Source organism: Manis pentadactyla, chromosome 9, assembly GCF_030020395.1.
Source record: "Manis pentadactyla isolate mManPen7 chromosome 9, mManPen7.hap1, whole genome shotgun sequence".
NCBI lineage: Eukaryota > Metazoa > Chordata > Mammalia > Pholidota > Manidae > Manis > Manis pentadactyla.
This window is the reverse complement of record NC_080027.1, coordinates 102622894-102649783: the sequence shown is the minus strand read 5'-3', so window position 1 is coordinate 102649783 and position 26890 is coordinate 102622894. Positions and strand designations below refer to the sequence as shown.

At 42.7% G+C, this 26890-nt stretch overlaps 2 protein-coding genes across 4 annotated transcripts in view; one reads left to right on the top strand and one right to left on the bottom strand.

The window, feature by feature from the left end:
• The first annotated feature begins 302 nt into the window (after positions 1-302).
• On the top strand, positions 303-10547 carry SERPINC1 (serpin family C member 1). Its single transcript, XM_036918487.2, has 7 exons — positions 303-460; positions 2362-2737; positions 3054-3269; positions 4135-4272; positions 5970-6360; positions 7235-7299; positions 9987-10547. Exons 1-7 carry the CDS (start codon positions 420-422, stop codon positions 10161-10163), a joined length of 1404 nt encoding a protein of 467 aa, XP_036774382.1. The 5' UTR covers positions 303-419; the 3' UTR covers positions 10164-10547.
• The window catches only part of ZBTB37 (zinc finger and BTB domain containing 37), a 25755-nt gene continuing 9383 nt past the window's right edge, over positions 10519-26890 (bottom strand). For all 3 annotated transcript variants that reach the window (XM_036918486.2, XM_057507889.1, XM_036918485.2), the window contains one exon: positions 10519-26338. In XM_036918486.2, coding sequence (XP_036774381.2) covers positions 25850-26338 — 489 coding nt within the window. In that variant the 3' untranslated portion in view covers positions 10519-25849. The remainder of the gene's footprint in view (positions 26339-26890) is intronic.

Sequence of the window (26890 nt, the reverse complement as noted above, 5' to 3'; positions counted from 1 at the left end):
TTGTATTCACCTGTTTTCTCCCTCCTGGTTTGGTTAGCCAGGAAAAAAAAAAATCCTGCCAAGTTCTCTCCAAGCCACTTTCTGACCAAGTTTGAATTTGTGAACATGTTCTCCCCCTCCTTTTCTATAAAGATGAAGAAGCCAGTGAGGGAGGATGGGGAAGGAAGGTGTCCTTGCTTTCCCTGGACCTGACTGAACTTTAAAACCTCTCTGCTAATTAAACAACAGTGGGCTCTACCCTTTGCTTAACCCTGGGAGCTGGTCATCAGCCTTTGACCTCATCCTCCCTCCTCACCAGCTCCCTCCCCCACCTTGGCCTCTGGAACCTCAGCCAGATTTGGAGGAAAGAACCAGTTTTCAGAGGGACTGCCTCAGACCACACTATCTCCACTCGCCCAGCCTGTGAAAGACTAGCGACCATGTTTTCCAACAGGATGGGAACTGTAGCTGCTGCAAAAAGGTAAGAGGGGCCACCTTCCCCTTCACGTGCCCTCCTGGGGGTTCTGACCTCTGAAGGACTCTGAGCATGACCTCGAAACCTTCGAGAAGACCAGGTGTCTCCTGGTAGTCACAAAGACTCTTTTGGAAGACGTCAAACCCGGCGCCCTCCCACCCACCCTGCTCTCGCTCTCAGGGTGACGCTTTTCCTAAGCCACACCTAGGCTTTTCCTCAGCTCAAGAAACAGAGGAATGTCATCGTCCCTCCTGTGCGGATGCTGCACCAGCCCCCACGGCAACCAGGGCCGCTCCGGGGCATTCCCAGGCCCGCCAGCGCCGGCGCTAGGGGACACGTAACCTCTGAGGCCCTCCTGACTCTGCTGCAGCTCCTCTTTCCCCTCGGCTGCTCACCTCCAAGATCTCAGCGACCTCTGACCCCGGACGGCAGCTCTGTTCCCTTTCCTCTGAGATTCCTTCCTCCCCTGACACCACCACACTCCCCCTTGATCTGGGTTGTTCTAGGAGGCTCGATGTGGGCTGTGGCTTAACCACCTTGGTTTTCCTTTGTGCGCAGAGAGCTCCCCATTCCCTCGGCCTCCACTTTGTAGCTGAGGAAGAAAGTGGAAAGACATGACAGCAAGGTTTTCCTTCTGCTTCCTCACCCTACGTTCCATATCCACTCCCCACGCCAGGGCGTCTGCTTGTGTCCCGGATGTGCCTCCTGAAAGGGATGCAGAGTGGGCCTCGGATCACCGAGAACCCCTCCGCCAGCCCCAGCTTCCAGCCGGCCCCACGCTGACCCAGCCGACCTCCTCGGCGAGCCCTTCATACTCCGTGTCTGTCTTTCCTGCCGGGGGAGATTGAGAGGCAGGACCACAAACAGACTCCCTTCTCCAACCCCCGGGAACGCAAGTCGGCCTGAGGGAGGCCCTGCCCACTCTGTCTTATCTATAAAAATATTATGAGAGTTTCTTTCTTGGTTTGCTTAACGGGGTACCACAATTCTTCTAATTTGCCAAGCACATGATCTCATTTTTTAAAATGTGAGCTTAGGTTCGTTTACCTTTAGGGAACCCATGTTGGAAGATATTGAAATTTCCAGCCAACAGAAACTGAACAGGGCCTGAGCTAGGCAGTGAGAGAGCCAGGAGACAGACTTAATCGAATCTAGGGTCTGACTCAATGGAGAAGGTGAGAGGGGGACCCCCAGGGTGACTCCCCGGTTTCTGGATTAGATAACAATGTGCATGGGGGACCCATTTGCTGAATTGGACGAGGTAGAAGGAGAAGCAGGTGTGTGGGTGAGCAAGACCAGTGCAGTTTGCTGTATCTCAGGAATCTGCAGGACATTCAGGGGGCATTGTTCAGCACACAGCTGTGTGGCGCTCAGTGGAAGTGTTAGGCTCAGTCTAGAGACTTCAGCACATAGGTGGTGCTGTGCCTCATTCATTCCTTCTCACCCGTGTGTATTACTGAAATCTCTGCTCCATCAATCAAAATCCTTCCCACCTTTTATCATCCAGGTTCAATTCCATCCTAAGCAGCTTCTCTAAATGCCTCCTCTTCCTCTCCTAAGTCTTCACTGGGCATGAAAGGTCCCTGCCTGTTTTCCGTATGTCCCATCTCACCAACTGGAAGCTTGACCTTCCTTATTTCTCCCAGCACATGGCCTGTGCACACAATACTTCTGATAACCATGAAGCAATAGTTGATTCCAATTTCAACATGATTGTGTCCAGGCAAATATAATTACCCACCTGCAAAGAGTCCAGGACTGGGCCCTAGTGCTCTGAAAGAGTTTTGGCCCTCCCCCTGGCCACACCAGGTGGGCTGGAATTCTGTGCTTTACAAGGGCACATCTGTGATGGGCAGTGGGGTAGGGAACTCCCAGCCTAGCTTAACTCAGCTTTCTGTCCCTTATAGGAGGACATGTCTTATCTCCTTACTGCTCATTGGCCTCTGGGGCTGTGTGACTGTGACCTGTCACGGGAGCCCTGTGGAGGACATCTGCACAGCCAAACCTCGGGACATCCCTGTGAATCCCATGTGCATTTACCGTTCCCCAGAGAAGAAGGTGACTGAGGAGGAGGGCTCCGAGCAGAAGGTCCCTGAGGCCACCAACCGGCGGGTCTGGGAACTGTCCAAGGCCAATTCCCGATTTGCCACCGATTTCTATCAGCACCTGGCTGACTCCAAGAATGACAATGACAACATTTTCCTGTCACCCCTGAGTATCTCCACAGCTTTTGCTATGACCAAGCTGGGTGCTTGTGACAACACCCTCAAGCAGCTAATGGAGGTACAGTCCAAAGCCTTCTTTCCCAGCCTCCTTACTGGGGCAGCCAAGGAAACGTTTATGTACAGGTCTAGAGCCCTTCAAAAACTGTAGGTGGTATCCCAGTCTCTCTGTGTTTCTCTTTCACTTTCTCCTTCCTATATTTTTTTCCCTTCGTTTATCTATTTATGTGTTTAGAAAACATGAGCTGAGCATTTATGCTGTGCCAGGCCCTGGGCTTGAAGGTGGCTCTTGGTCAGCGGCCGGCTGGTGTGCTCTCTACGCATGTTAGCCAGGCCGCCCTACCAGAACCACCACTGTTTTCTTTTGGTTTCTACAGGTTTTTAAGTTTGATACCATCTCTGAAAAAACATCTGACCAGGTCCACTTTTTCTTTGCCAAACTGAACTGCCGACTGTATCGAAAAGCCAACAAATCCTCCGAGTTGGTATCCGCCAACCGCCTTTTTGGAGACAAATCCCTTATCTTCAATGAGACCTATCAGGACATCAGTGAGGTGGTATATGGAGCCAAGCTCCAGCCCCTGGACTTCAAGGTGAGTGGCAGCTATTATCCCTGACCTCAGAGTTCTTCTTCTGCACCCAGAAATTGAGGAGGTATAGAAACAGGATGCAAATGAACACTGCTTTGCTGGTTGAAGGCAGGTGGGCTATCAGTCAGTCAGAACCCCCAGAATACTGTCTTCTCTTTTTGCTCAGAACCTAGGAAATCAGTGGTATCTAGAGCTTAGATTGTAGTAGCTGCTCTGAAAAAGTTGTATGAATAATTTCAAATATATACCAAAAACTATTCTGGACATGCCAGTCCTATAAGATATCTTTGTTAATTTAATTTCTTAAATTCACCATGGTCAAATAAAATTGGTGTATAGTGCATGTGAGAGTCTCCTCTTAGAGGTTCATGAGGCAGATGGGCTTAATGCCTACGGAGTTTTCTGAGAAGTCCTACAACAAAGAACTATTGGCTTTATTCAATGAGCATTCCTCAAACATTTTTACCACAGGCATCCCTCCTGCCCCCCAACCCTTGCAGTACTCATCTGCTTCCCATAGAACATGTTTTGGAAACCTGAACCTCAAGAGTTCAGGTTTCCAGTCAGAGAAGGTAATATTTTGTTTTCTTTTTCCCAGACTATTTTCTCCTTCTATGTTCCTTTATTTCTTCCTACCTCTCTTTCATTTCCTTTTCCTCCTGTTAAATTCATTAACTATATGGAAGATTCATGGCCCTATACTAGGTATGTAAGATTTCCCCGATCTGGGTTAGATTGGTGGTTTAACCAACAAGTGGGAAAGGACAGAGGGATGATGAATAAGATGAGCTGGTACACAGGGAAATGGAGAAGCCAGTCGAATAGCACAGGTTAAGACTAAGGCAGCTTTGTTTCCTGTTCTCCACAGGAAAAGGCAGAGGAGTCCAGACTGACCATCAACAAGTGGATAGCTAACAAGACTGAAGGGCGCATCACTGACGTCATTCCCCCGGAAGCCATCGACGAGTTCACTGTTCTCGTGCTGGTCAACACCATCTACTTCAAGGTACTCAAAATGGCCCTGGAGAGACCCAAGAAATGAACGCTTGCCCTCCAGTTTACCCTCTTTCATGCCATTGGGCATGTATAGTGGATCCTTTCTGATAAACAGTTCATGTGTGGTCTGGAATGAAATACACATTTGATGAATGTCTAGAACCATGTCTAGGGCCATGGCTGCTGGCCTGAAGTCCAGGGAGGCCTGGTAATGTTTCTGGGCACAAACAGAGCGTACACACTCACAAACGCAGCATATCCCAGCTGCGAGGCATGCATGGCAATAAACTCTCACACATATGTGACAATTTCTGCTGTCCAGTTAACTCCATTTTGAAATCTGGGACAAATTGACAGTTTGTCAACAATCCTCAGAGATGAAATTTTTTTCCATCATGTGGAGCAGCTTCTCCAGTGACTCAAAGCTCCCCTGGCCTGAAGCTCTTGAAGCTCCAGGTGCCAGGCTCACCTCAAACTTTGCAAAGGCCCTTTGATTTGATGATGCAGACGGCCTTGTCTTTTTCAGAGAGTCAGGAGTTCTAAAGACTGCTCCAACTTGATTGAATTTGAGGAGGGTGAGGGAGAGGGTATGGGGAATAAACAGATCACTGATATTCAGGAAGGTCACCAGTTTAAAGCAGGTAGAATCGTGGCCCATTTGCCCATCCTGGGCATCCCCCACCGCACCCACAGGGCCCAGGGAGTAGCCAGTCACTGCTGGTTGCCAACCACTCTGTCTCTTGGGGTTTCCTTCTTCTCAAAAGTGGAGTACGTTGTGTTTCCACAATGGATATTTACCCTTTACAGTTCATGAAACACTGTGCTGTTTATTAGCCCTTTTTGTCCTTATAACATCACAAATGAGACCTTGGGCCATTCAGAAAGATTACTAAATTTAAATCCTGACTCGTTTCCGATTGTGTGAATGCAGGTGAATTATCTGAGACCTTTCTATGTTCCAATTTTTGCACCTGTAAAATGGCAATAATGCTCTACATACCTTGCAGGGTTAATGAGGGGGTTGAATAAGTTAATGCATGTAAATGCTTAGAGCAGTGTTTAACACACAGTAAAGCCTCCTACAAATATCAGCAATCACCAGCTCCTAATTTTATAGGTGAGGAATGACCCCTCAAAGAGTTAAATGACTATGCCAAAATCAAAGAGCCAGAAGATGACAAGGAATCGTAATTCTGGCTCAGAAATTTCAAAGGGGTGTCTTGTAATCCCAGGGCTCCTCCTGCTTTAAATAGGAAGTTCACCAGGAATCACCCCCCTGCCTGGCAAGGCTCCCAGAAGACTTCTGGGGTTATTATCTGTGTCTGGCCTTTACCTGTCTGGGGCAGAGCCCAGCATTTTGGAGGGTGGCCTTTTAGAAAGAGGCTGGTGGGAGGCTGAAAGCAAAAGGCAGTAAACTCATTAAGAGACTTGTGAATAGGCCAGTAGGTTTTTATTTTTCTCATTATAAAAGCAAGTAGTCACTGCTGATAATCGTGGAAATAAGGAAAAGTTAACAGAAAACAGAAAACACATAATTCCATCACTCTAACAAAGTCATTGTTAACCTTTTCATGCCTATCCTACTCATCTTTTTCCTAACAATTATACTCATATTAATGTAATACATAATGTGGATATTTCCACCATATTCTCCTCTGGATGCTTTTTGGTCTTCTTGTGATTCTCCCACCTGGTGTCTTCTTCCAGGGGCTGTGGAAGTCAAAGTTCAGCCCTGAGAACACAAGGAAGGAGTTATTCTACAAGACTGATGGGGAGTCGTGTTCGGTATCCATGATGTACCAGGAAGGCAAGTTCCGCTACCGGAGTGTGGCAGAAGGCACCCAGGTGCTCGAGCTGCCCTTCAAGGGCGACGACATCACCATGGTGCTCATCCTGCCCAAGCCTGAGAAGAGCCTGGCCAAGGTGGAGCAAGAACTCACCCCAGAGGTGCTGCAGGAGTGGCTGGAGGAGCTGGCAGAGACGCTGCTGGTGGTCCACATGCCCCGCTTCCGCGTGGAGGACAGCTTCAGTGTGAAGGATCAGCTGCAAGACATGGGTCTCGTGGACCTGTTCAGCCCTGACAAGTCTAAGCTCCCGGGTCAGTGGGGGAAGGACGCTCCTCCTCTTTCTGTTCCCAAGGTGGTCTGAACAAAGGCGGAAGCCTTGGAGGAACAGTAGTGAAGAGCAGTGAGTCAGGGCACCTGGGCTCTAATCCCAGGCCTACTGCTGACTCAGGGGAGTCCCTTTCCCTCTGGAGGTCTGTTTCCTCCTCTGTAAAAGGGGGAGTCTGCTTTTGGATCCCCACTGGACCCCTTTGTGTTTGTAACTAATAAAGGAGATAGGACCAGGAAGAGAAGAATTTGAAAATGTATCAAAGTCAGAGCAGAGAGACAGATACGATTAAGAGGTGGGGACAGCTGAATCCCACAAAATAGACCTAGTGCCATTTAATAGCCTTCATCTGCTCTTCCACAGGGCTCATGTGTTTTCCTTAAGGTCACCAGGTACCACCAACCTTCTCCCAGCTGTGATACTTGAGTAACGATGTTCAGTAGGTTTGGTTCCTCTAGCCTACCATCCTTTTAAAATATGAATGAAAATGTCTCTTTTTTAAAAAGAAGTTTATGATGCCAGGCAATTGGATTTCCTTGAATGTGCTTAAACATGTGGCCAGGCTGGGAAGAACAACATTCCTACTCAGTGGAGTGAGTTTCTCTTTAATAGGAGTTCCCTGCCCTCCTACCCCCGTCCAAGAGCTGAAGCGTGAGATCAAACTCGCAGGAGCCCAGCCAAGCAAGCCCAAGCACTTCATTATTTTTAACATGTATTTATTTAGGGGACATCATTATGTGAGGGGCCAGGATTTTAATTTTTTAAAAAGGCTCCCAAAGCCCTCCCAATCCAAATGCCTTTCTGTGAGTGGAGGTCAGCCTTCTCCCATTTCACAGCGCCTTCCCTGGTCTTCCTTCCAGGTATTGTGGCAGAAGGCCGGAGTGATCTCTACGTCTCGGAAGCATTCCATAAGGCATTCCTTGAGGCAAGTACACCTCCCTTCCCTCTCTCTTCTTATGCTGCTTTTTTATTCCTGCGCTGCATTGTTATTCAATCATCAACAGCCCATGTGGTTTGTGACTTTAGAGGTCTTGCTCCCCTGGTTCTTGTGGTGTAGATGGCAGATGCTTGAAGGGCAGGATGCGATTGTGGAGAAAGGCATGTGCCCAGTGTCCCTCAGACCCAAACCTCCTTCCTCCTGAGGCTTGCTACCAGTCAGCCCTGCCCTGAAGCCCTTGTGGTCCAGGTGTCCACCCTCCCTCCCACTCCCTCTCCTGGAGCAGGACAAGCAGGAACACAGGAAAGGGGGAGGGAGGGTGACAGGAAAAGTGCCAGCCAAGGCTACTGAGAAGGAATTCAGAGGAGAACTAGGAAGAACATGGGCTCACAGAAACCCAGGGAGGAGTTTTGAGAAGGCATCTAGTAACAAGATTGACAAGTGACCACGGGTTACCTTGTCCTGAGGAATTTGGACAGAATAATGGGGACACATGTCCAATTGTAATAGTTGAAGAGTGAATGGAAAGTAAAGAAAAGTTGCTGGTGAGTGTGGATCATGTCCTAAAGTGTGTTCTGGAGAACTAGAGCTCTGGACTACACTGCAGAAAAGAGAAAGTCAGGTGGTCAAATCTCCTGCTTGAGAGATCAACAGTGCACTCTTGCGTTTTGAAATCTGAGAAGTTCCAAAGCAAAGAAAACAGTTCCATATTGCTTAACCTAGTGCTTCCCCAATTGAGGTTCCCACGAAACCCTTTATTAGAGTAATAGCACCTAAAGCCTGTAGAACTTCTGGTTTCAGACAAATATTGAACTATGGACCAACAGTTTTAGTTATCTGGGGAGTCTGACTCATGGAGATTCCAGGATGTGAACTGAGAATCAGTGTATTGACAAAGCGTCTCAAGGGACTTTAATGCATAATCATGTTTAGTATTTACTTGTTTAGACTATTTTGGGGGGGAACCAGGATATGATGAGAATGAGAAGGGTCAGTATTTCAGTATTAGAGGTCATAGGATTGAGGAAATCACAAAAAAAGTTGTGGTCAACAAGAGAGGTTTCAGAGAATGGTGCTCAACGTCCAAGCTCAAGTGGGAAGTAAGTAGTCAGAAGGAAAGTGGAGGGATCAGGGGACAGGAGGAAGTCAGGTTAATTGTAATGGAAGTGAGGAAATGCGATAGTGTGAAAAAACAGAAGGTCTTAAGTTTGAGAGAAGGATAATGTAATTATTATAAGTTCAAAGATAGAGCAATTCTGAGAGATGGCAAGTTCAAGGCACAGCCATGGGACTAGTTTGTTTAAGAGTGAAGGGTTTGGGGAGATGAAAGAAATGGGAGGTTAGGGTGGTGAATGGGCCTCCTCCCAAAGTATCGTAATTTTTAGGTCAAATGATAACAGGAGTCAGGGTGAACAGAAAGGCTGTGAGCTGGGTGCCCAAATCCTCGAAGTGGTGATATAATTCATAGGACGATAAATGTCAGTGTCCTGTAGGACAACAGCAGGAACAGAGGGACATTGAAGGTGTTGAAGTCAGAACCAGGGCTTTTATGTGGGTCCTTGGAAGGAAAAATGACACTGCTGACACCCTTTTCCAAATGCATTGTGAAGGGAAGAATCTTAGGAGACTGCAAGGATCGCTGAGTTCTCAGGTTTAACAGTGGTTGAAAATCCTCTTCTAAGGCCCCCAAATATAAGTGGTCAGCTCAGAACTTCTTGAGGGCTTTAAGTTACTATCAGAAAGTAGCAGAGGTCTGGATTCACTTTATCTACCTAAGCCTACTCAACACACACAAGGTTCACCCCTGGCTCTTGGAAGGAGGTTGCTTTCCTTGAAAACCTTGGGAACCCAGTACACACCCAAGCGGACTGTAACTGTAATGGCTCCTGGGAAGCCATTAAGAACCAGAATCTGATTTGCATACAAAGATCCTGGTTTTGCAATAGCTCCAGTCTGCTCATGAATTTAGTCTTAGAATGGTCATGGTCACAGTATGGGGAGGTGGGGGGATGGGTAAAGGAGGGGCAACATCATCCTCCAGCCCACAAAGCTCAGGGATCTGAAGTGCTTTCATCAAGAGTCATTCTGGGTCCCTAAGCAAAAATTTCTCAAGTTGTCTCCCTCTGGACCTATGGAAATTCTGTTCATTGTAAGTTCAAATACCACTGTTTCAGTCCATTACTCCAAGAAATATTCATCTCATCCAACCAAAAGACTCTCCTTTTTCCCTAGGCCCCAGGTCCTGAGTGGCTGCCTGGGGTAGTAGTTCTATCTGGGGTCTTGATGCTCCAAGAGTGAAATTGCTCTGTAGAGCTCTGGTCTCCAGTCGAAATCTCTTTTAGCATCTAGTACAAAATAATACTCTTGGTATGAAGGTGCCAAACAGAAACGTGACAACATGGTGTACACTGAATTCTGGTTCAGAAGGCATCCAACTGGAATCCTTGCACTACCATCCACACAGGGGTTGGTTTGAACTGTATTCATCAGTATTCACTGGAAGACAGAATGAGTGCAAGTAGGGTTCTGGTGGGAACCCAACCTGACCCGAGTGTACTTTCTATGGGGAAACAAATAGCACTCGGAAGAGTTGCAGTGTCTATGGGTGACTTACCTGCCTGTAAGGGACTGCATGGGAGCTAACATAGCAGCTTTGTTCCCCACTTGACCTGCAGGTAAATGAGGAAGGCAGTGAGGCAGCGGCAAGCACCGCCATTGGGATCGCCGGCCGTTCGCTGAACCCCAACAGAGTGACCTTCAAGGCCAACAGGCCCTTCCTGGTGTTGATAAGAGAAGCTGCTCTCAACACTATTATCTTCATGGGCAGAGTAGCCAACCCCTGTGTTAACTAAAGTGTTCTTATCCTTTGCACCTCCTCCTATTTTGGTCTGTGAATAGACGTAAAAATAAATACATCTACTCCCATCTCACAATTATGAATGGACTTTGCCGGTTGAAATGAAGACAAGGACAGGAAGATGCTACTGGGGATCTGGTAAAATGATGCTTTCAACCGTTCTGTACCAGTGAACACACCTGAGTCAAGAGAGAAGGAGGGAGATGTCACTGCTCCATCTTAAAAGATGGCAGGCTTCCTGAAGGGGCAGGGGGAGCTGGGGAGCTCAGTATTTCCATCATACTAAAGAATATCCAAAAATTAAAAACGAATTAATGTCTATGTACAGAAAAGACAGAGATTCAACTCTTGAGTATTAAACCATTTAGTTCTCAGACCACTCACATGCATAATGTTCTTTTACACAGTGTTAAAATAAAGAGGAAAATGTATTTTTATACAGAATTTCAAGTATACATTAATAGACTTTTCAGATTACTAACCAAGTTGCTAACATTTTATTCACATTGTTCTTAAAGCTGTTCAACGAGAAAGCTTTTGCTAAACTGCTTTAAATATGTTTATTAAACCCTTATCTTCACCCCTCCTGGTCTCCTCCCCCCACCCCAGTCTCCGCCCCCCTTGCACCCTCCCCTTCCCCTGACACCACAGGGCTCCTGGGGCTCTGGGAGACATGCAATCCCACCAACAGCTATTGGCTTGTCATCAGGGGGAAGGTCAGAATCTGCAGGAGGAGAGACTGAGAAAGCCTGTCAAATTAAGGGAGAGAGCAAATCTGATACATGGATATGACACCATCAGGGTCTTATCTTACAGCTTTTGTGTTTTCACTTGACTTTCTAATTAAAAAAAAAACAAAAACTCAGCCTTCCACAAAAGACCCCAGAAGTTTCTGGCAATTTGGCAGCTGAGACAATAACTGAGTATCTTCCCCAGTGAAATTTCAAAAATCAGGATATGCATTTTGAACTTTTCCCTTTTGGATCTTTTTCCCTTTGGTGGTGGGATGGGCACAGATTCAAAATGGGTATCATTGGTGTGTTTACATTAAGGAATCTGGATAATTTCATGGGGTCTGGCAAGAGTACTCCCTCCTCAGCTCTCTTCCTGAAGTAATCTGGCTTCAGGGCCAGGAATAGCCACTCTCCTTAGGTATTAAAGTGCATTTTTTTCAGTAAAAGGGAGTAAGGGGAGGTGTGGTTTACACTTAAGTGATAATTATTAAGAGGGTTGGGGGGCAGAAAATCCTATTCCTATATATAGGTATTTATAATTAAGGTCATAATACAAGCAGATAGACTCTAAGGAAGTCAGACTTACAAGCCCAGCCAAGCGCCCTCCGAGGCGTGAGCACGCCGGCCTGGTGCTGACTCTTCCGAGGCATCTTTAACGGAGTATCACTTCAGATTAAAGACACAAACCTCACATGTTCCTTTTTTCAAAGGGAAAAAACAGATTGGTAGGTTCCTACAGTTAAAAACTCTACCTCATTCCCTTTCAGGGATAACATTTTAGAAACTGATTGTCTGTTTTATATGAATTCTTGATTCGCAAGTTGTGAAGAAATGTTAGATAAGCTTGTTACTTACAGACATGATGGCAGCCTTTAAAAAGTCAGAAGGTGGGCAGAGTTGATCCATGCTATCAGTATCAGCTGAGGGGAAGTAAAGTTTTCCTACAACCTCTTTATTTGATAGCTAAAACCAGAATCTTATTTTCTGACTATTTTCCTTTATTTTAAATGCTTTACTACTTCTTGGGGGACAAACCCAAGAGTTTTCTAGAGAAATAAAATGCTACATTATTAGCTGTATGAAGAAGTGATGGGCTCAAGGTGAGAAGGGAAAATTGTCCTGGATTCTGGCCTCTGAGTCCAGTGTGATTTGCTTTTCACAGTGACCAGTGGGAAGGCACAGTGCCAGGGACAGGGAGATGGGGGACAGTTGTCACCCACCATAAGCACCATAGAGAAGAGTTGGGATAAATTTCTTTCAGACTGTGTCCAGCTGAAGGAAACCACATTTCGGCTACATCGACTTTTCTATCTCTGAGCCCTCAGCCTACTTCTCTTCTCAGGCAGAGTGTGAGTGAGTACCACTGTGAAATTATGAGGAGCCAGGAAACCCACATGGTTTTCCAATGTGCTTCTCCCTTTATGCGTGTCCAATATTAAGAGTTCTAATTTTAAGTTCTTTTAAAGGGGAAGCCACTGGGTCCTGACTTGAACTGGGAGATCTATTTAAATTCTGTCCTTAGGTCACAAAATAATGTGATGGGTTAAAACTGTGAACAGACCACAGCAGATGAAAAGTTAATGGACTAAGAACACATTTCTTTTGCCTATAGTTTGGGAATGTTTTCCTTTTGTTGAGAGTAGGGAAGTGGGTCAGTGAAACCACAGTCAGAATAGCATTTGTTCTGCTGTTTCAGAAAGGATTTCTTAGAGGTTTAAGAGGAATCAGTGAGCCAGTCCAGCAGGGCAGAACTTGACATAACTTCACAGTCCTGATAGAGAACCCTGATAAGGAATGTTTAATTCCTTGCTTAAAATATAGTACAAGTCTCTATATTTTTTACCATTACTTTTTCATCTTCCTCTTCTCTCCCCACAAAAATCTTAAAATCCAGTGCGGTATGATTTGCATAAAGTTCAACAATGTTTCACAGTACTCCACAATGTCCCTCAGGATGAAACCCCAAGGAGCTACTCTCTGGATGCACACACATTCCAAAGGCTATTGCTTTTCTATCCCACCCAGTACCAGGGAACCTTCACAAGTCTAAGGCATAGGAGGCATCTTCTCTAAGTGACACTGCAGTATATACGTGCTAACCAAATAGCTGGGCCTTAATGTAATCTTGATGACATTTCAGAGCCTGATTCTAATTCAGTCCTCTGCACTAACCAATCTTTCTTTCTTGAACACATCACATAGTTGAAATTTAAATTATCAATTACTTGCAGGCAATTTATGAGTGAAAATTTCTGTGGTGCCCAGAATTCTCTCAGAAGAGACACAGCTGTATCTGACATTGCTCTTAAATACAAATGTCTGATGAATTAGAAATCACTGGGTAGTCAGTCAGTTTGAACAGTGGTTCTCACTTTTCGAGGGTGATCAAACCATTCTCCCCACCCCATGACGATGTGAGGCTGCCACAGGCAGGTAGCTTTACTACCTAGCATGGGAAGAACACAAGATAGGGAACCTCATCTGGGAATGATTGGGATAGGTCTTTGACATCCTGGAAAACAGATGCTAAAATGACTCAATTCACATTTTGTGTAAAATTCAAAAACATTTAAGTCTTACTAGTGCATTTCATTCACAAAGAAATAAGGAAAAAGTGAGAGTCAATTTACACTGAATCTCACTTAGAAGACAGGCTAAGAGACACATAAAATCCTGTGTGTCACTATCACCCAGGGAGGGTCTTTTTCTCCATTAACTGTTACAAAGCTACTGTTTATTTTACAAATAGAAATCACCCTAGGTGGCTTGGCGTGGCTCTTCAAATAAGTTCAAGTGCTCTGTTTTAGCCAGCAGAGTGGAGAAACCTCCACTCAAATCACATATGCAAAGAAAAGAAGACTCTAGAGACCAGACTTTGAAAATATGTTTTGCTTACTTATGTCTACTTTGTATCTGGTATAGAGAGAAGCCTGGATGGAGGGCGACAGCTCTCTCCAGAACTGCTCTGGGGAAAAACGGATGATCTTTTTACCACCAGAGCCTTGGCCCACTGTAAGCTTTAAACTCAGAGCCATGCCTGGGAATCAATAAAGGTACCTGTGACAAAAAGAAAACCAGACTGCAGTTATCCTGCCAAAGACCACTGGGGATGCCTAGAGAGTGTTTCCTAACCGTGGCTGCCCATCAGAATCATTCAGGTTGCTTACGAAGCCCAGGGTGCATAGCTAACTGAGTAGATGGCAATTATCCAGAGGGAACCCCAGGCATCAATTATTTTTTAAATACCCCAGGTGATTCTAATGTGCAGCAAGATGAAGAACCAGTGGCCTAGATTAACTAGCTCCGTAACAGAAAGCATTAAGGCGTGTTCACCCAAGCCGGCGTGAAGAAAGGTAAAACTCCATGCTCCCACCATGATTCATAGATTTAATATGCTTCCAAGAAATTACCTAGGCATTTCTCACTTTTTTGTTTTTAAATAAATCGCTTTGGCTGTACTAGGCCACAATGCCAACAGTTACCAATTTAGGTAAGACTGCACCTAAAGTTTGTAACAGCAAAACAGCTGGGGACAGGCCTCGGATGAGGCTGTGAACACAAAAAGAAGATAAATTAGAATTTTGCCAAGCAGGAGTTAATTCCTGAGTCTAGTATATTAGCATGGCTTATAGGCTGACAATTACTCTAAAGTTAGAAAAAACAATAGCTGTGGTGAACAGATTCCCGTGATTTCACCGCCTCACCTCCCTACGGTTTTCATACTGCATTCAGACAGAGGTGACGCTATCAGCTGTGATCTCTGAGTAATGCTTATCTCAATTCTTGGAATTTCACACTCTGTAGCTTGCCCTACCCAGTCACCAGAAAAGTAGTTACCAGCTAGAACTTAAAAAACAGATGCCAACCTTGAAAAACCTGAAAATGGATCACTCTCTCATTTTCACTCCTAACCGGAGAATCCCCATTTAGACATTACCACCAGCCAGTGCATTAGGATGAAGAGGTAGAAAGCATTCCAGGGTATCTATTAAAAGACTAATAGTCCTGCCTCAGCTTAACAGATGTTCAAAAGGTAGGTAACCTGACTTAGGGTATTAGTGCCCCAAATAGCAAATCAGTTGAGTTTCACACCTGGATTCAAAGATTAGGTGATCTGCCTAGTGGCATTTTATTACTGAAATTGAATTTCCTCACATTCACAACATTCAAGCAAGGCCACCTTCACTACTGTTAACAGTATTGGCATTAAAAACTGGAATACCTCTATTTGGAGCGAATAAAAACAAAGCAGGTCATCCAAAAATCCATGTCACATATACCTCCGTGTCAAGGTATCTGCAGACGGCTTGTTATCTGGAAAATATGGTTAATATTCCGTCCCCCAAAAATGGACTGCAAAATGGCATTTGAAAAACCCCTCAGGATTCAAACATATTTTTCACATCATTAAAAGGAGCTGGGTACATCTTTAAAAAGAACAGAAAGACTCCACTTCCACTGGCTACTCTTGCCAAATAGAAGCCAGTGAATAAAAGAACTAAACTTAAGGGTTCTGAAATTGTTTAATTTGGGCAACAAAACTGAACTTTAACATCTGAACATGACCAGAAGAACCAAGACACTGCAGCCTCTGTATTTTGGGGGTCTGGCTTTCATTTGCTTGCTACAGCCAAGTGCTCAGAGGTAGAGGAGCTGAAGCAAGTACAAAAGAGAATGGGGGTGGACAGTGGCTCAGGAATCCAGCCTCCGGCTTATAGGGCTACAGGGCAATCTTGGAATATATTCAGTCTTTAATGGGAGGTAGACTATTCTACATTGATTTATTTGCCTTCATCCGACACCTTTTTCTCACATAAATACATAAAATCACATACACACAGCTGGCAACTCACGACACTACCATCTGCAGCAAGGGCATGCCTCTCCCAACAGCTACTTTCAACTTAAATTTTAGTTAAACTCCAGGCTCTTCTCAGATAGACACAAGCGAAGTTTGTTTTCTGAGGTTCCTCCACTAGCCAAGCTTTTAAACATGTATTTCACTAACACCTACAGTTTTCTCTCTGAAGAACAGCTGCACTAAGTGGGTGCAATGTGTTATAACATCCTTATAAATAGAAAGTGCAAGAAATAATCTTCTTCGCCAAAATACAAACAAAGCCACAAAAAGCTCTCATAGCCTACTATGCCAAGTGTTTGATTTTTTAGAATCAATGATATAGCTAACAAAATGCTTCTAATGCTACCAAGGTCATAGTAGATGAGTAAATATATTTATAAGCATAGATTTATGAAAAAAGATATTAAGAAAATAGCTAACCTTCCCACAGAAGTTATTTGCATGAACTATCTTTAGTATACCACTCTGTGTTCAATGCACATGCATATACAATTGAATTATATTAGTGTTATTTTTATTGGGTCAGCTTTCCAAAAAGAAAACAGACTCATTTTTTAATATTCAAGTTACATGATTTAAAACCATTTTTGTAAAAATATTAGAAATACCATAAATTCTAAATCTCTCTGCTATCTGATAGCCATTCTAGAGGTGGATTTCAGTCACACTCCTTAGTGACCCATTTTAGCATCTTGGCCTCCAGAGGAAACACCTTTCAAGCTTTGTTCCATGTGTGGTAATTCCGTTTTTTGCAGCGGCTCTTAAAGCACCTTTATAGTTAAGAGTCTATTACTTTACTGGAAACTCAGCAGATCAGCTTCAAACATGTCTTAAACATCTGCTTTAGGATGTAGCTCAACCAGAAATCTAAACCTTAAGGAATTTTTAAGTCACGTACGTACATTGTTGTAATTGGCTTGAAATAATTTAGAGTTGTGGTGCTGAAAAGAATATTTTGTCAACTTACAGGTGCCCTTTCTTCCGACTTTGTTCACTTTTGCAATTCAAGACCACAGTACCTGATTTTCATGCAAGCATCAGATGATTTCAAACTTAAGAGGAACAGAGAATCTAGAGAAAGGCCCAAAGAGCTATAAAATACAGAATGAGAGACATTGCCATAGATTGTCATCAAAGTTTTCATTCCCTGGGAATGTATTTTCATTTTCAAAGGCTTTCTCTTGTCACAAAGAACAGAGTTTGAGGTACACCAAAATGGAAATGTGGATCAAAAAGAAAATGTTAAGGTTCATTTATTTTTATTCATTAAAATTTGCCCTAATTTTCACAAGATAAAATCTAATCTTGATGCCTAAATGTCTCAAATATTCCATCCATGGTTATCCAACTGCAAATCCCGAAGCCTTCTTTTTCCCTTCCAAGCATTATGTAGAGCCCTAATTAAGTGTTCAGTCCCAAGTACCCCTTTTATTTCCAGTATTTGCAATTATTAAGGCCTGATCCTGGGAAGGAGATCTCTTTACTATATGATAACTGGGTAGGGCCAGCGAGAAGCCCTCACCGCTAATTCTCCAAGATCCACAGTGCCCAAGGGACAGATGGATAATCACAAACCTTTCTTCTCTGTGAAAGTGTTGATTTGGGGATAATCATTTTTACAGAATTTATTCTCTGCCAATATTTCTTCTGAAGGCAGAAGTCTATTATAAATGAGCAGGAGTTTAAATGAAGCATCCTAAATCTGACAAATCTACCCCAAAATCATAAAAATCCATTGATCTGTTATTTTAGAGAAGAGGCTGGTAGCAGCTGTGAATTTTAAAGGATTAGCAACATATAAAATTGGGCAATGGATTTTCCCATATGAAAGGAAATAAAAATGGGATAAACCTAACCTATTCACCTTCTAGCTCAAAACTGCACCAGAGATGGTGTGGCGGCAGTAAAGATGGGTCTAGGATGTGAGTAAAACTTTCAATTATCTCAGGAATATAATGTTTAGCCACTCAACAGAAACTCCTGTTGGAGGAGATTAGTGGCCATATAGATTTTCCATACCACAGGAGTTTTCACCTATTTGTAAACTTGAAGAGCTGACATCTCTAATAAGTTAAATTCTGCAACAGTAAGCTTTTTACTCCCTCTAGACTACTTCTGGCTCAGCATGTACAGTTACTGTGGCTTCACAGAAAAAAACTAGCAAATGCTCACAACTTGGAACAAAAGAAAAAATGGAAATTTTGCTAAAAGATAAATGAAACTCAGGGGGCAGATTGTAATGAAACCTGTCCCCGGTTATTAGTCTCATGCTCCTTTTAGCTCCTTTACTGACCCTCAGGAGATGTTAAGAAATGGTTTCTTTGGCATCAACAACTGACCTACACGAATGAACACAGAAGTGTCAAGACAAAAAAGCCTCTAACAGACTGAAGATGGCCCCAAATCCTTGACATGCCTTCCAACGCCTTTCCTCACTTTGAATCTGGGCTGACTGGTGACTTCTTTAACCAATAGTGTATGACGGTGACTCTAAGATAGCCCTGGGCCTGGCCTTAAGAGGACTGGCACCTTCTGCCAAAACTGTAGGAGGCCTGAGCTTCCACTTAACTAATTACGTTTGACTAACCTGCTGGAGAGACCACAACTGAGTCCCTGACTATCCAGAGAAGGGGAGGAGGCCTGCTGAGCCACGTTCCAGCCCTCCCTGCCAAGGGGTCAGGCACGTGAGGGAGAGAGCATCATGGACACTCCAGACCAGTCCAACCCCCTCCTGAACTATGAGGTGACCTAAGTCATCAGTACAGGGAGCAAGAAAATTGCCTAGATGAGCCGTTCCTCCATTCCTGATTTACAACAGCATGGAAGAGATATACATACATAGTAGCTGTTTTAAGTCACTCAAGTTGAGGGTAGTTTGTTATGCAGCGGTAGGTAACAAGAATGCTGTCTTTCAACTTCTGCCTTGGTAGTAACTCATTCACTCACTCAGTTAGACCTACCAAATGGGTGACTCTAAATCCATGGGCAGTATCCTCAAAAATATTCACCATTCATCATCTGCTCAGAGATCAACTGCATTCTCTTTTGAAGAAATCTTCCAATCACTCATTCTTGAGTTCAAAGTTCAGTAGTTACTGGCTATTGTATATTCTAGTTCACATTAGAAATAAACAGAGTCAATACGTTTCATGGAGATGGTCCTGACTTTGGAATCAACTGGTAACTCTGGCTCTGCAATTTACCTGTGTAACCTTGGGGTATCAATTTTCTCATCTGTAAAATGTGGTATAATCACACCTACTTATAAAGGCAACAATGTCTATTACGAGTGTTAGACTGCCTGGGTCCACCTCTGTGTCTCAGTTTCTCCCTCTCTAAAATGAGGATTCTAACAGTACCTACCGGACTGGGACTGTCCTACTGGTAGATGAGTTAATAAGTGTGAAGCAGACAGAACTGTACCGAGCACAGAGTAATAAACCTCACAGAGTCAGCTGTTTCTAGTTCTACTTTTATTACCTCATAGGATTATTCTGAGGATTAACTACAATTACATCACTAAAGCACTTAGCGCAGTTCATTCTCCTTTTTGATCTTTTATCTCTAGTGAAAAGTGCAGGCTTTTAAAAGGCATACATCTATACTCCAACCAAGTTGGTTTAGGACTCTCAAGTATAGGAAGCCCCACCTAAACTATGTCTAAAATCAACTGTTATGCAAATTCCAAGCACTTTGTCAGGTGCCCAAAAGCACTCAATATTACTTACTGGCACAGATCCCCCTGTATGCTACCTATTACTTAAGTGATTTCGTGGAATAGGAAACATTTTCCCATGAGATACCTTGACATTTGGCATTATGGATTAATTAGGATTCTAAGGTGCTGTTGGCCTTGAGGTACTACACACATTTCTCTCTGAGAGCCTCCTCAGCAGGACTTGTTAAGCAGACAGAAGAGAAGCAAGCATTAGAAAAGTTGTGTTTGTTTTTCCTCATTTACTGCTCTACCTTTTATAACTTAGCTTTGTTGTTTAAAGCTTCCCATTGGAGCTAGTAGGTCTTTCTTAACTGTGTTAAGATGGGAGGTATTTGTTACATAGAGAATGGGGAAGATGTGACATAAGAGATTTATGAATATATGTATGCTCTGTGAAGTTAATGGATACTTCATATATTTACCATCTAAGTCATTGCTGTTCCTCACACAGTTGAGGGAAAAGATAATCTGTTTACACAACAAAACTGGATAGCCTGTACAGATATCTTCCAGGTTCTGATATCACTGTTCTTATCAATAATTACATCCTTTAGAATGTAACTAGGTCAGATGTTTCAAAGTACTCATATCTAACTTTGGCTTGTCCTGGGCAAGAAAACCTATTTACTGCAAAGTAAAAAGACTGGCCCTGGGAAAAGCACCATTTATGAATAAGAAGAGATAGAGACTAGAAAGCAAAGAAGGCAAAACATAAGATTGACAGTTATCAAAGAAGTTATAATGCTCGGCAAACTCCATTGTTTTCAATGGGTTCATATTTAAATAACATCTGTTACCAAGACATCAAATAGAGTTGGAGGCAGATGATTCACTGAGCTAAATCCAATTTCTTTTACAAGTCCTATATCCACATTAATCAAAATTCCAAATTAATCAGAAAAGCCACACTCCAAAATTTCAAGAACCCACTATTACTATGAGTGCTGTAAGACAAGGCAGATCTAACTTAGGCAAATATTCTGGAACCTTACAGATGACAATTACACAGATGATATACCATATAAAATTTAGGAATATCTAACTTAGAAAAAGGCAACTGTAAGAATAAAATGCCTGGTGAAGAGTGCCTTACAGGAGGCTAGGTAGGTCACGCGCCCAGGCTTTGCCTGTACTGGAGGTCACGACAAAGAATCAAACTCACTGTACTGTATCAGTACAGCCTGGAACATTACCCAGGTAAATACATTTAACTCACAAATCCATGTTTGTTTACAAACAGGGAGCACTTACATTCTCCTTTTGCAGGGAATTCTCTTTGTAATCATCCTAACATTTTTCATTTTTTCTACGTCTGGCATAAATAAGCTAATAAAATGGTATGAATGAACATTCACAAAGCAAAGTTATGATGGCCCAATATAATATTGAGAAGAATTACAGATAGTAACAGGAAATGAAGACAAGTCTAAGAAGAATTTGAAAGCCTCAGAAGTTTGTTTTAAAACATTCATTTGAAAAAAAAATGGAAGGAAGATTTGGCTTTTTACTAATCCACATGGAAGAGTGAGTTTACTTGAAGAAATTATAATGAAGACTTATAGCACAGGGAAGGGATAGAGGTTTTTAATCTAGAAGAGCAATATTGTACTTAGGAAAGAATCAAATCACTTGTTTATAACAATTTTTAAAACTAGTGAAAATAAGTTCATTCTTGCCATCATTATGCAAACCAGTTAAAGTTAACTTGAATGGCAAAACTTAGTTAGAAAAACATTAATATTTTACAATATTTTATGTAAACATGGTACTCATTTAACCCTATATTATTATGCTTGGGAATTATTTTTTTTTAATTACCTTATATCTATAACTACCATCCTAAACTTTAATTTACCTGCACCTTTAAGACATGGACAAATATTAAGACCTATTTTAAGTGCTTTCAAAGCAATGGGAATCATTAGAAGGTGCACAAAAAGGGCTGTGAGAAAAGGATCTAGAAAAAGATGGTGCACTCTTTCAAGAAACTGATGCAGACATACCAATGTGAGCTTAAAACCTCAGCTAACTCCTATAAAGGCAAAACGGCAGGGGTTACAAACAGGGGTGGGTGGTGTAATTCTTTTAAGTCTAATTCTGGAGTTACAGACTTTTCTGTCAAGTGCCAGACAGTACATATTGTCAGGCTTTGCAGGCCTTGTGTCTCTGTCATAAGTACTCAGCTTTGTCATTATAGAAAGTAGCCATAAACAATCCCTAAACAAACAGGTGTGGCTCTATTCCACTATCACTTTTTTTACACAAACAGGGGCCTTAGGATTTTGCCCAGGGGCTGTAGATTGCTGGACCCTCACCTAATTGCTAAGTCCTAGGGATATATTTTGCTTAAGGGTCTCTCAAATTTAGGGATTTACCCGACTAACTGCTTGTCCCTTTTCTAAATCACATCAACCAAAATACTTCAATATTTGTACTCTTTCCCATATGGCGTAAGTAAAGAGCTCCATTTTCAAAGACTGAGTCAAGGAAGACTCATCTGCTATTCCTTGAATGAATAAGTACACAGATGAGAAGGATGTCTGAGGAAGAGGAACAAAAACACAGGGTCTGTTGTACCTGGAAAAAAAAGGCTTCCAGGATTCTAACTCCGTCCTGATTAAATGCCTTTCCACTATAATTAAGACAACTTTTGTCTTTGTTCAATTTAATTTCCTTTCCATTACCCACTGCTTTCATTTCTTTAAATTATAGATCTTCTAGTCAAACAAAATGTAGTTTCTACCAGTTAAAAGAAACTAGTGTCAAATAACAGCTAACCATTTAAAAAGACTATTAAGGACTATTCAGCTATTAAGGATGAAGTTCACTATTTCACTCTCCTATTGGACCACTTCCAACCTAAACTAGATTTCATGGCTTTACATATGAAGTTAGGATGAAAATGGTTTATTTCTATTGTCATTCCAACTTTGGAATACCTTGTTTCACTGATGCAGAGGAAGCTAGAAACATTTAACAATACCAAAAAACAAGATTAGAGGAAAACTTTCCTTAACTGCCATCTCCTTTCTTTCCAATCTCCATCCATTAGGAACTAATTTATTTTTTACATATTCAATAATAGATTTAACCCTCTGGTATAATGAAATGGCTTGGGGGTAGTTTGCAACTTCCACAAAATAAAACTCAACTCAGTTCAGAGGTAAATATGGTTTTGAGTAAAGAGAGAACAAGTCATTAGAAAGAGCCTTTATGCCTAAGCAGTGTTACTGTCATGCCAGTGCTGTATTTTATACTGGAATCAGAGTTCAGAGAGAATAGAAGGTACCTCTCCAAAGGGAAGTAGATTAATATATTGCCATCTCTCTTCTTTTGCTGAGAATATTGGGTATCTCTTTTGCTATTAAGTGCACTGAGTGAATGACAACAGTCCCAGTGTTTGCTATTTCACGGCATTAAAGTACTTAATGATGATGTAGGTCTCTTTGCTAATGCAGTTCCTCTCACAAGGTGACACGTGCAAGATTTGGTAATGAGTTTTTCAGCATTAGCTAAGGTCCGTTTACTACATCCTTAAGAGAGGTATCCTCTGTGCACACACCAATATAGCTATTGATTAATGTAGACAGACTACTACTAACTCCTATGACCCTACAGTGATGTTAGCTAAGAACTAGGACGTCACAGTGAACCTGGGTGAGAATCTTGGATAATTATTTAGAATAATATTCTCTCTTCTAACTAAAATGGGGAAATTATTTTCAGAAACTTTGTTTAAAAGCGAGCCTGGCTTGAATTTTCATGAATTTCATGGCTCTGGGCTTGGCCAAGTAAGAGGAGAAGCAGCAAACATGATTTTGCTGATGTGGTCCTGAACAACCAGGTAGCCCTCTATTCATAGTATCATACAGCAAAAACCTTTTATAAGCGGGTGAAGAGGGAGGGGAACCCATCAAACACTCACAGCATTTCCACATCTATTAGACAGTTCCCACTTCACTCCAATCGTCTGTTGCCAACCTTGGATGAAGCTCTGACAAATGCTGCAAGGTTTCTTACCGAAATCACTGCACTGCACCTTTACAATTTGGTAATCATTTTAAAAGCTCTATTTTCTCACAGAAACTCTAAGAGACTAACAAAGCAATAAAGAACTTCCTAGCATATTACTTCTCACAGGTAGGAGGGATTTAGTTTTTTTGGTAGGCTTAAAAGCTCCATTGAAAGCAGCATATTCCTTACTTCTCACCTCCCTGCCTATTTAGTAATGGCAAAATCTGTCCATTGAAAGCCTTGATTATCAACTAAAATGTTTCCCTAAAAACTTTAGTCTAATTTCAACTCCACTTTTTCTCTGTACAGAGGACAGCTGGTCCTTAAGATGGCCCAAGATGACAGTTTGTATCCTATCACGCTGTAGCCCAACTAAAGAAGAGAATGCCCCCATCTGTGTCTTCTAAAGACAAAACAACAATTTCAACAGTCCATTTAAGGGTAGGCTCTTAGCAAATGGTAGCATCATTACATTCCTATTAAAAGACACATTTCTATGTTTTCCAGAAGAGACAATAACCATTCCCTAGTGATAAGGTGTATCTGGATGTATATGCACAATTCTCAGACCGCTTAAGAGTTACCCTTCGGATTCTAATTTCCCATCATCAAATGAATGCCATTCTTTCTACCCACCTTTCCACATACCACAAAGAATTCTCAGTGAGAGAGCAGACTACTAACATTTTCACAAATGGCTCATCAGTACAGGTGTGACCAGCCTCTGCCAGACCTTTTACAATCATTTAAGCCTCTGCACAAAGCATTTCTTAAACCACTACATAAAATACTCTTAAAAATGAATGGTTAATTAAGAGAAGCTAGAGATTTTTCTATTTGCACTGTAACTTGTAAGCATCTACTTGCCTGCATCCCTTAATAAACCTTCATTCTTTGAATGCAAGACAGGGCATCTAAAGCTCTATGAGTTTGGTTAAGTTCTTTCTCGCAGTGCTGGATTAAGAATCTCAAAAATACCCAGAATTACCAAAAAGGTCCCATAACATTTAAAAATGTTAAATGGAATGATTAAGTAACCAAACTTGATCAAAACTGATCCCTTGATCAATTTATTGCGACACGATTGTGCATGATGTTTTCTGGTAAATGCCCTGTAGTATGCTATTAAAAAGCAAAGCTCTTGGAGTCACCAGCAATTTGCTGATGGTTGGTTTATAAATTACAAGGGTAGCAGACACAAGACGTAGATTTAGTGAGGTTCTTCTACTGGACTGAAAATACAAACTATTACATATGTAGAAGGAAATGAAATTGTGGTTGTAGTAAGAACCATTTCTCCAACCACAATATTGGAGAAAAAGTGTGTTTAAAACTTTATATAAAAGTTATCAAATATGGAGACCTGTGGATTTAAAAATATAATCCAGGGTCATTTCACTGGAAAGTGACATTTTTGATATAGAATATTGCTGTTATTTGAAACTAGGAGCCGAAGAGACTGGATGAAACTTTGGTTGTCAGCCTAACAATCTGGACTAGAGCCATATCCTAACGCCCAAAGAGACATAAGCACTATGGTTCACAAACACCCATCAGGAAGTTGCAGTACAGCTCTGTGCTATTTGACATTTGCAAAACTAGAACACTTCCTTCCGGGCTCCCCTCTTCCTCAACACAACACGCAAGCCCCCAAGTATAGCAGGACCCATGGCCAACATTTTGTTGCTCATTTTGCTCCTAGTTGCCTAAAGTGCTCAGGTGGCACTGCCCACCAGAATACTGCTCAAACGGCTGCCACACAGAACAGGCAGAAGTATCAGCTGCCTTGCCAGGGCAAAGAGAAGGTCTAACCTTTCAAACAGTAGGAACCACTGGGATTCTTTTTTTTTCTTGAGATGTGCACCTGCCTGTTTCGGCCCAGAAGGGAGAGGAGCAACTCCTTCTCCTCAGCCCCAGCACGCGTCCTCCCCTCTCTCGCGGCTGGCTAGTGAGATGACCGAGGTTCCTGCTGTGTTTCTCAGATCTGGGCAGTTACAGCCACCAGGATGATATGGACCAAGGTACGGTGTTCAAACATGACTGGCAGTAAATGACCATTTATCGTCTTGTTAAAAAAATGTTTTCTTAGAAAGTTAACAAACCAAGGCTGTTGATCCCTGAATTAGAAAGTTGATTTGCTTGGTTATTTTCCAAAGTGTGAGGTGGGAAGGAGGAGGGGAAGAGCCTCCAGGGATTTTGTATATGCTGCTGATCCTCTAGTTTGGCAACACCTTGGGAGCATCTTCCCATCTAGTGACGTGGCATTTTGTGAATCTAAGCAGCAGCCTGTGGCCCTGATGTTGGCTGCTTATGGCCCAAAGGGGAAGAGGGTCTGCCCCCTCCCCCTCCATGTTTCAGTCCGGCCCAGTGGTGGACACAGAGCCCTGGGCAGCCTCCCCAGGAGCAACTGTCTCCTCCTGTGAGGGTGATTCCTCCTCAGCTTGTCCTCGCGATGTGACAGTCGTTTCTGGGGAGATGCTATGAGGCCCCTCCAGGGGTATACAACCAGGGTGGTTTTTGCGGAAGTGTTGATTCAAGATGGCCTGGAAGGGGAAACTCTTGCCACACACGTGGCAGTGGAAGGGCTTGTTGCCTGTGTGCTTGCGGATGTGATACTCCAGCTGATCTTTCCGGGTGTACTTCTTGCCACACATGCGGCACACAAATGGAGTGATCCCCATGTGCAGGCGCATGTGGCGGTCCAGGCTCCCCTTCTGGTTGAAAGATTTGGCACAGTAGATGCAGGTGAGGCGGGGGTTGTACCGGAACCAGCGCTCAGATACTTCCTGCTCTCGGAGATACTCTACATAGCCACTCACTCCCATCACTGCTGATTCCTCTACCTGTGCCAGAGGAGGCAAGTGACCAAGAAAGAACAGATACTATTAAGTACATATATTAAAAGAAATCAAATCAATTTTAGCCTCTGTTACTAAGCTACACACGTATTTTTAGTAGACATCCAAACAGGAAATTATTACCAAAAAGTAAGGTGTTAACAAAATAATTTCTAAAAAATCTGATATTCTGTTCCGTGTTACCATAAAAGAGAAGACAGTTAAGTTACTCTGTGGCTAACAAACTGCATGCTTATTAAATAAACCCTTGCTGAATGTTCTACTTTATAGTAAGAGGAGAATCTTAGCCCACTCATACCATCCTCTTGGACACTAATTTGCAATTATATTCTAGAGAATCAGGTAGGTGCTCAGGCAGTGCTAGTTCAAAAGAACTTTCTGTGATGATGAAGTGTTCAATAATTTGCACCACTAACACAGTAGCCACTGGCCACATGGGACTATTAAGCATTTGCAATACAGCTAGTGTGACTAAGGAAATGAATTTTTTATTTTATTCCTTTCCATTAATTAAAACTTAAATTCAAATAGCCACAT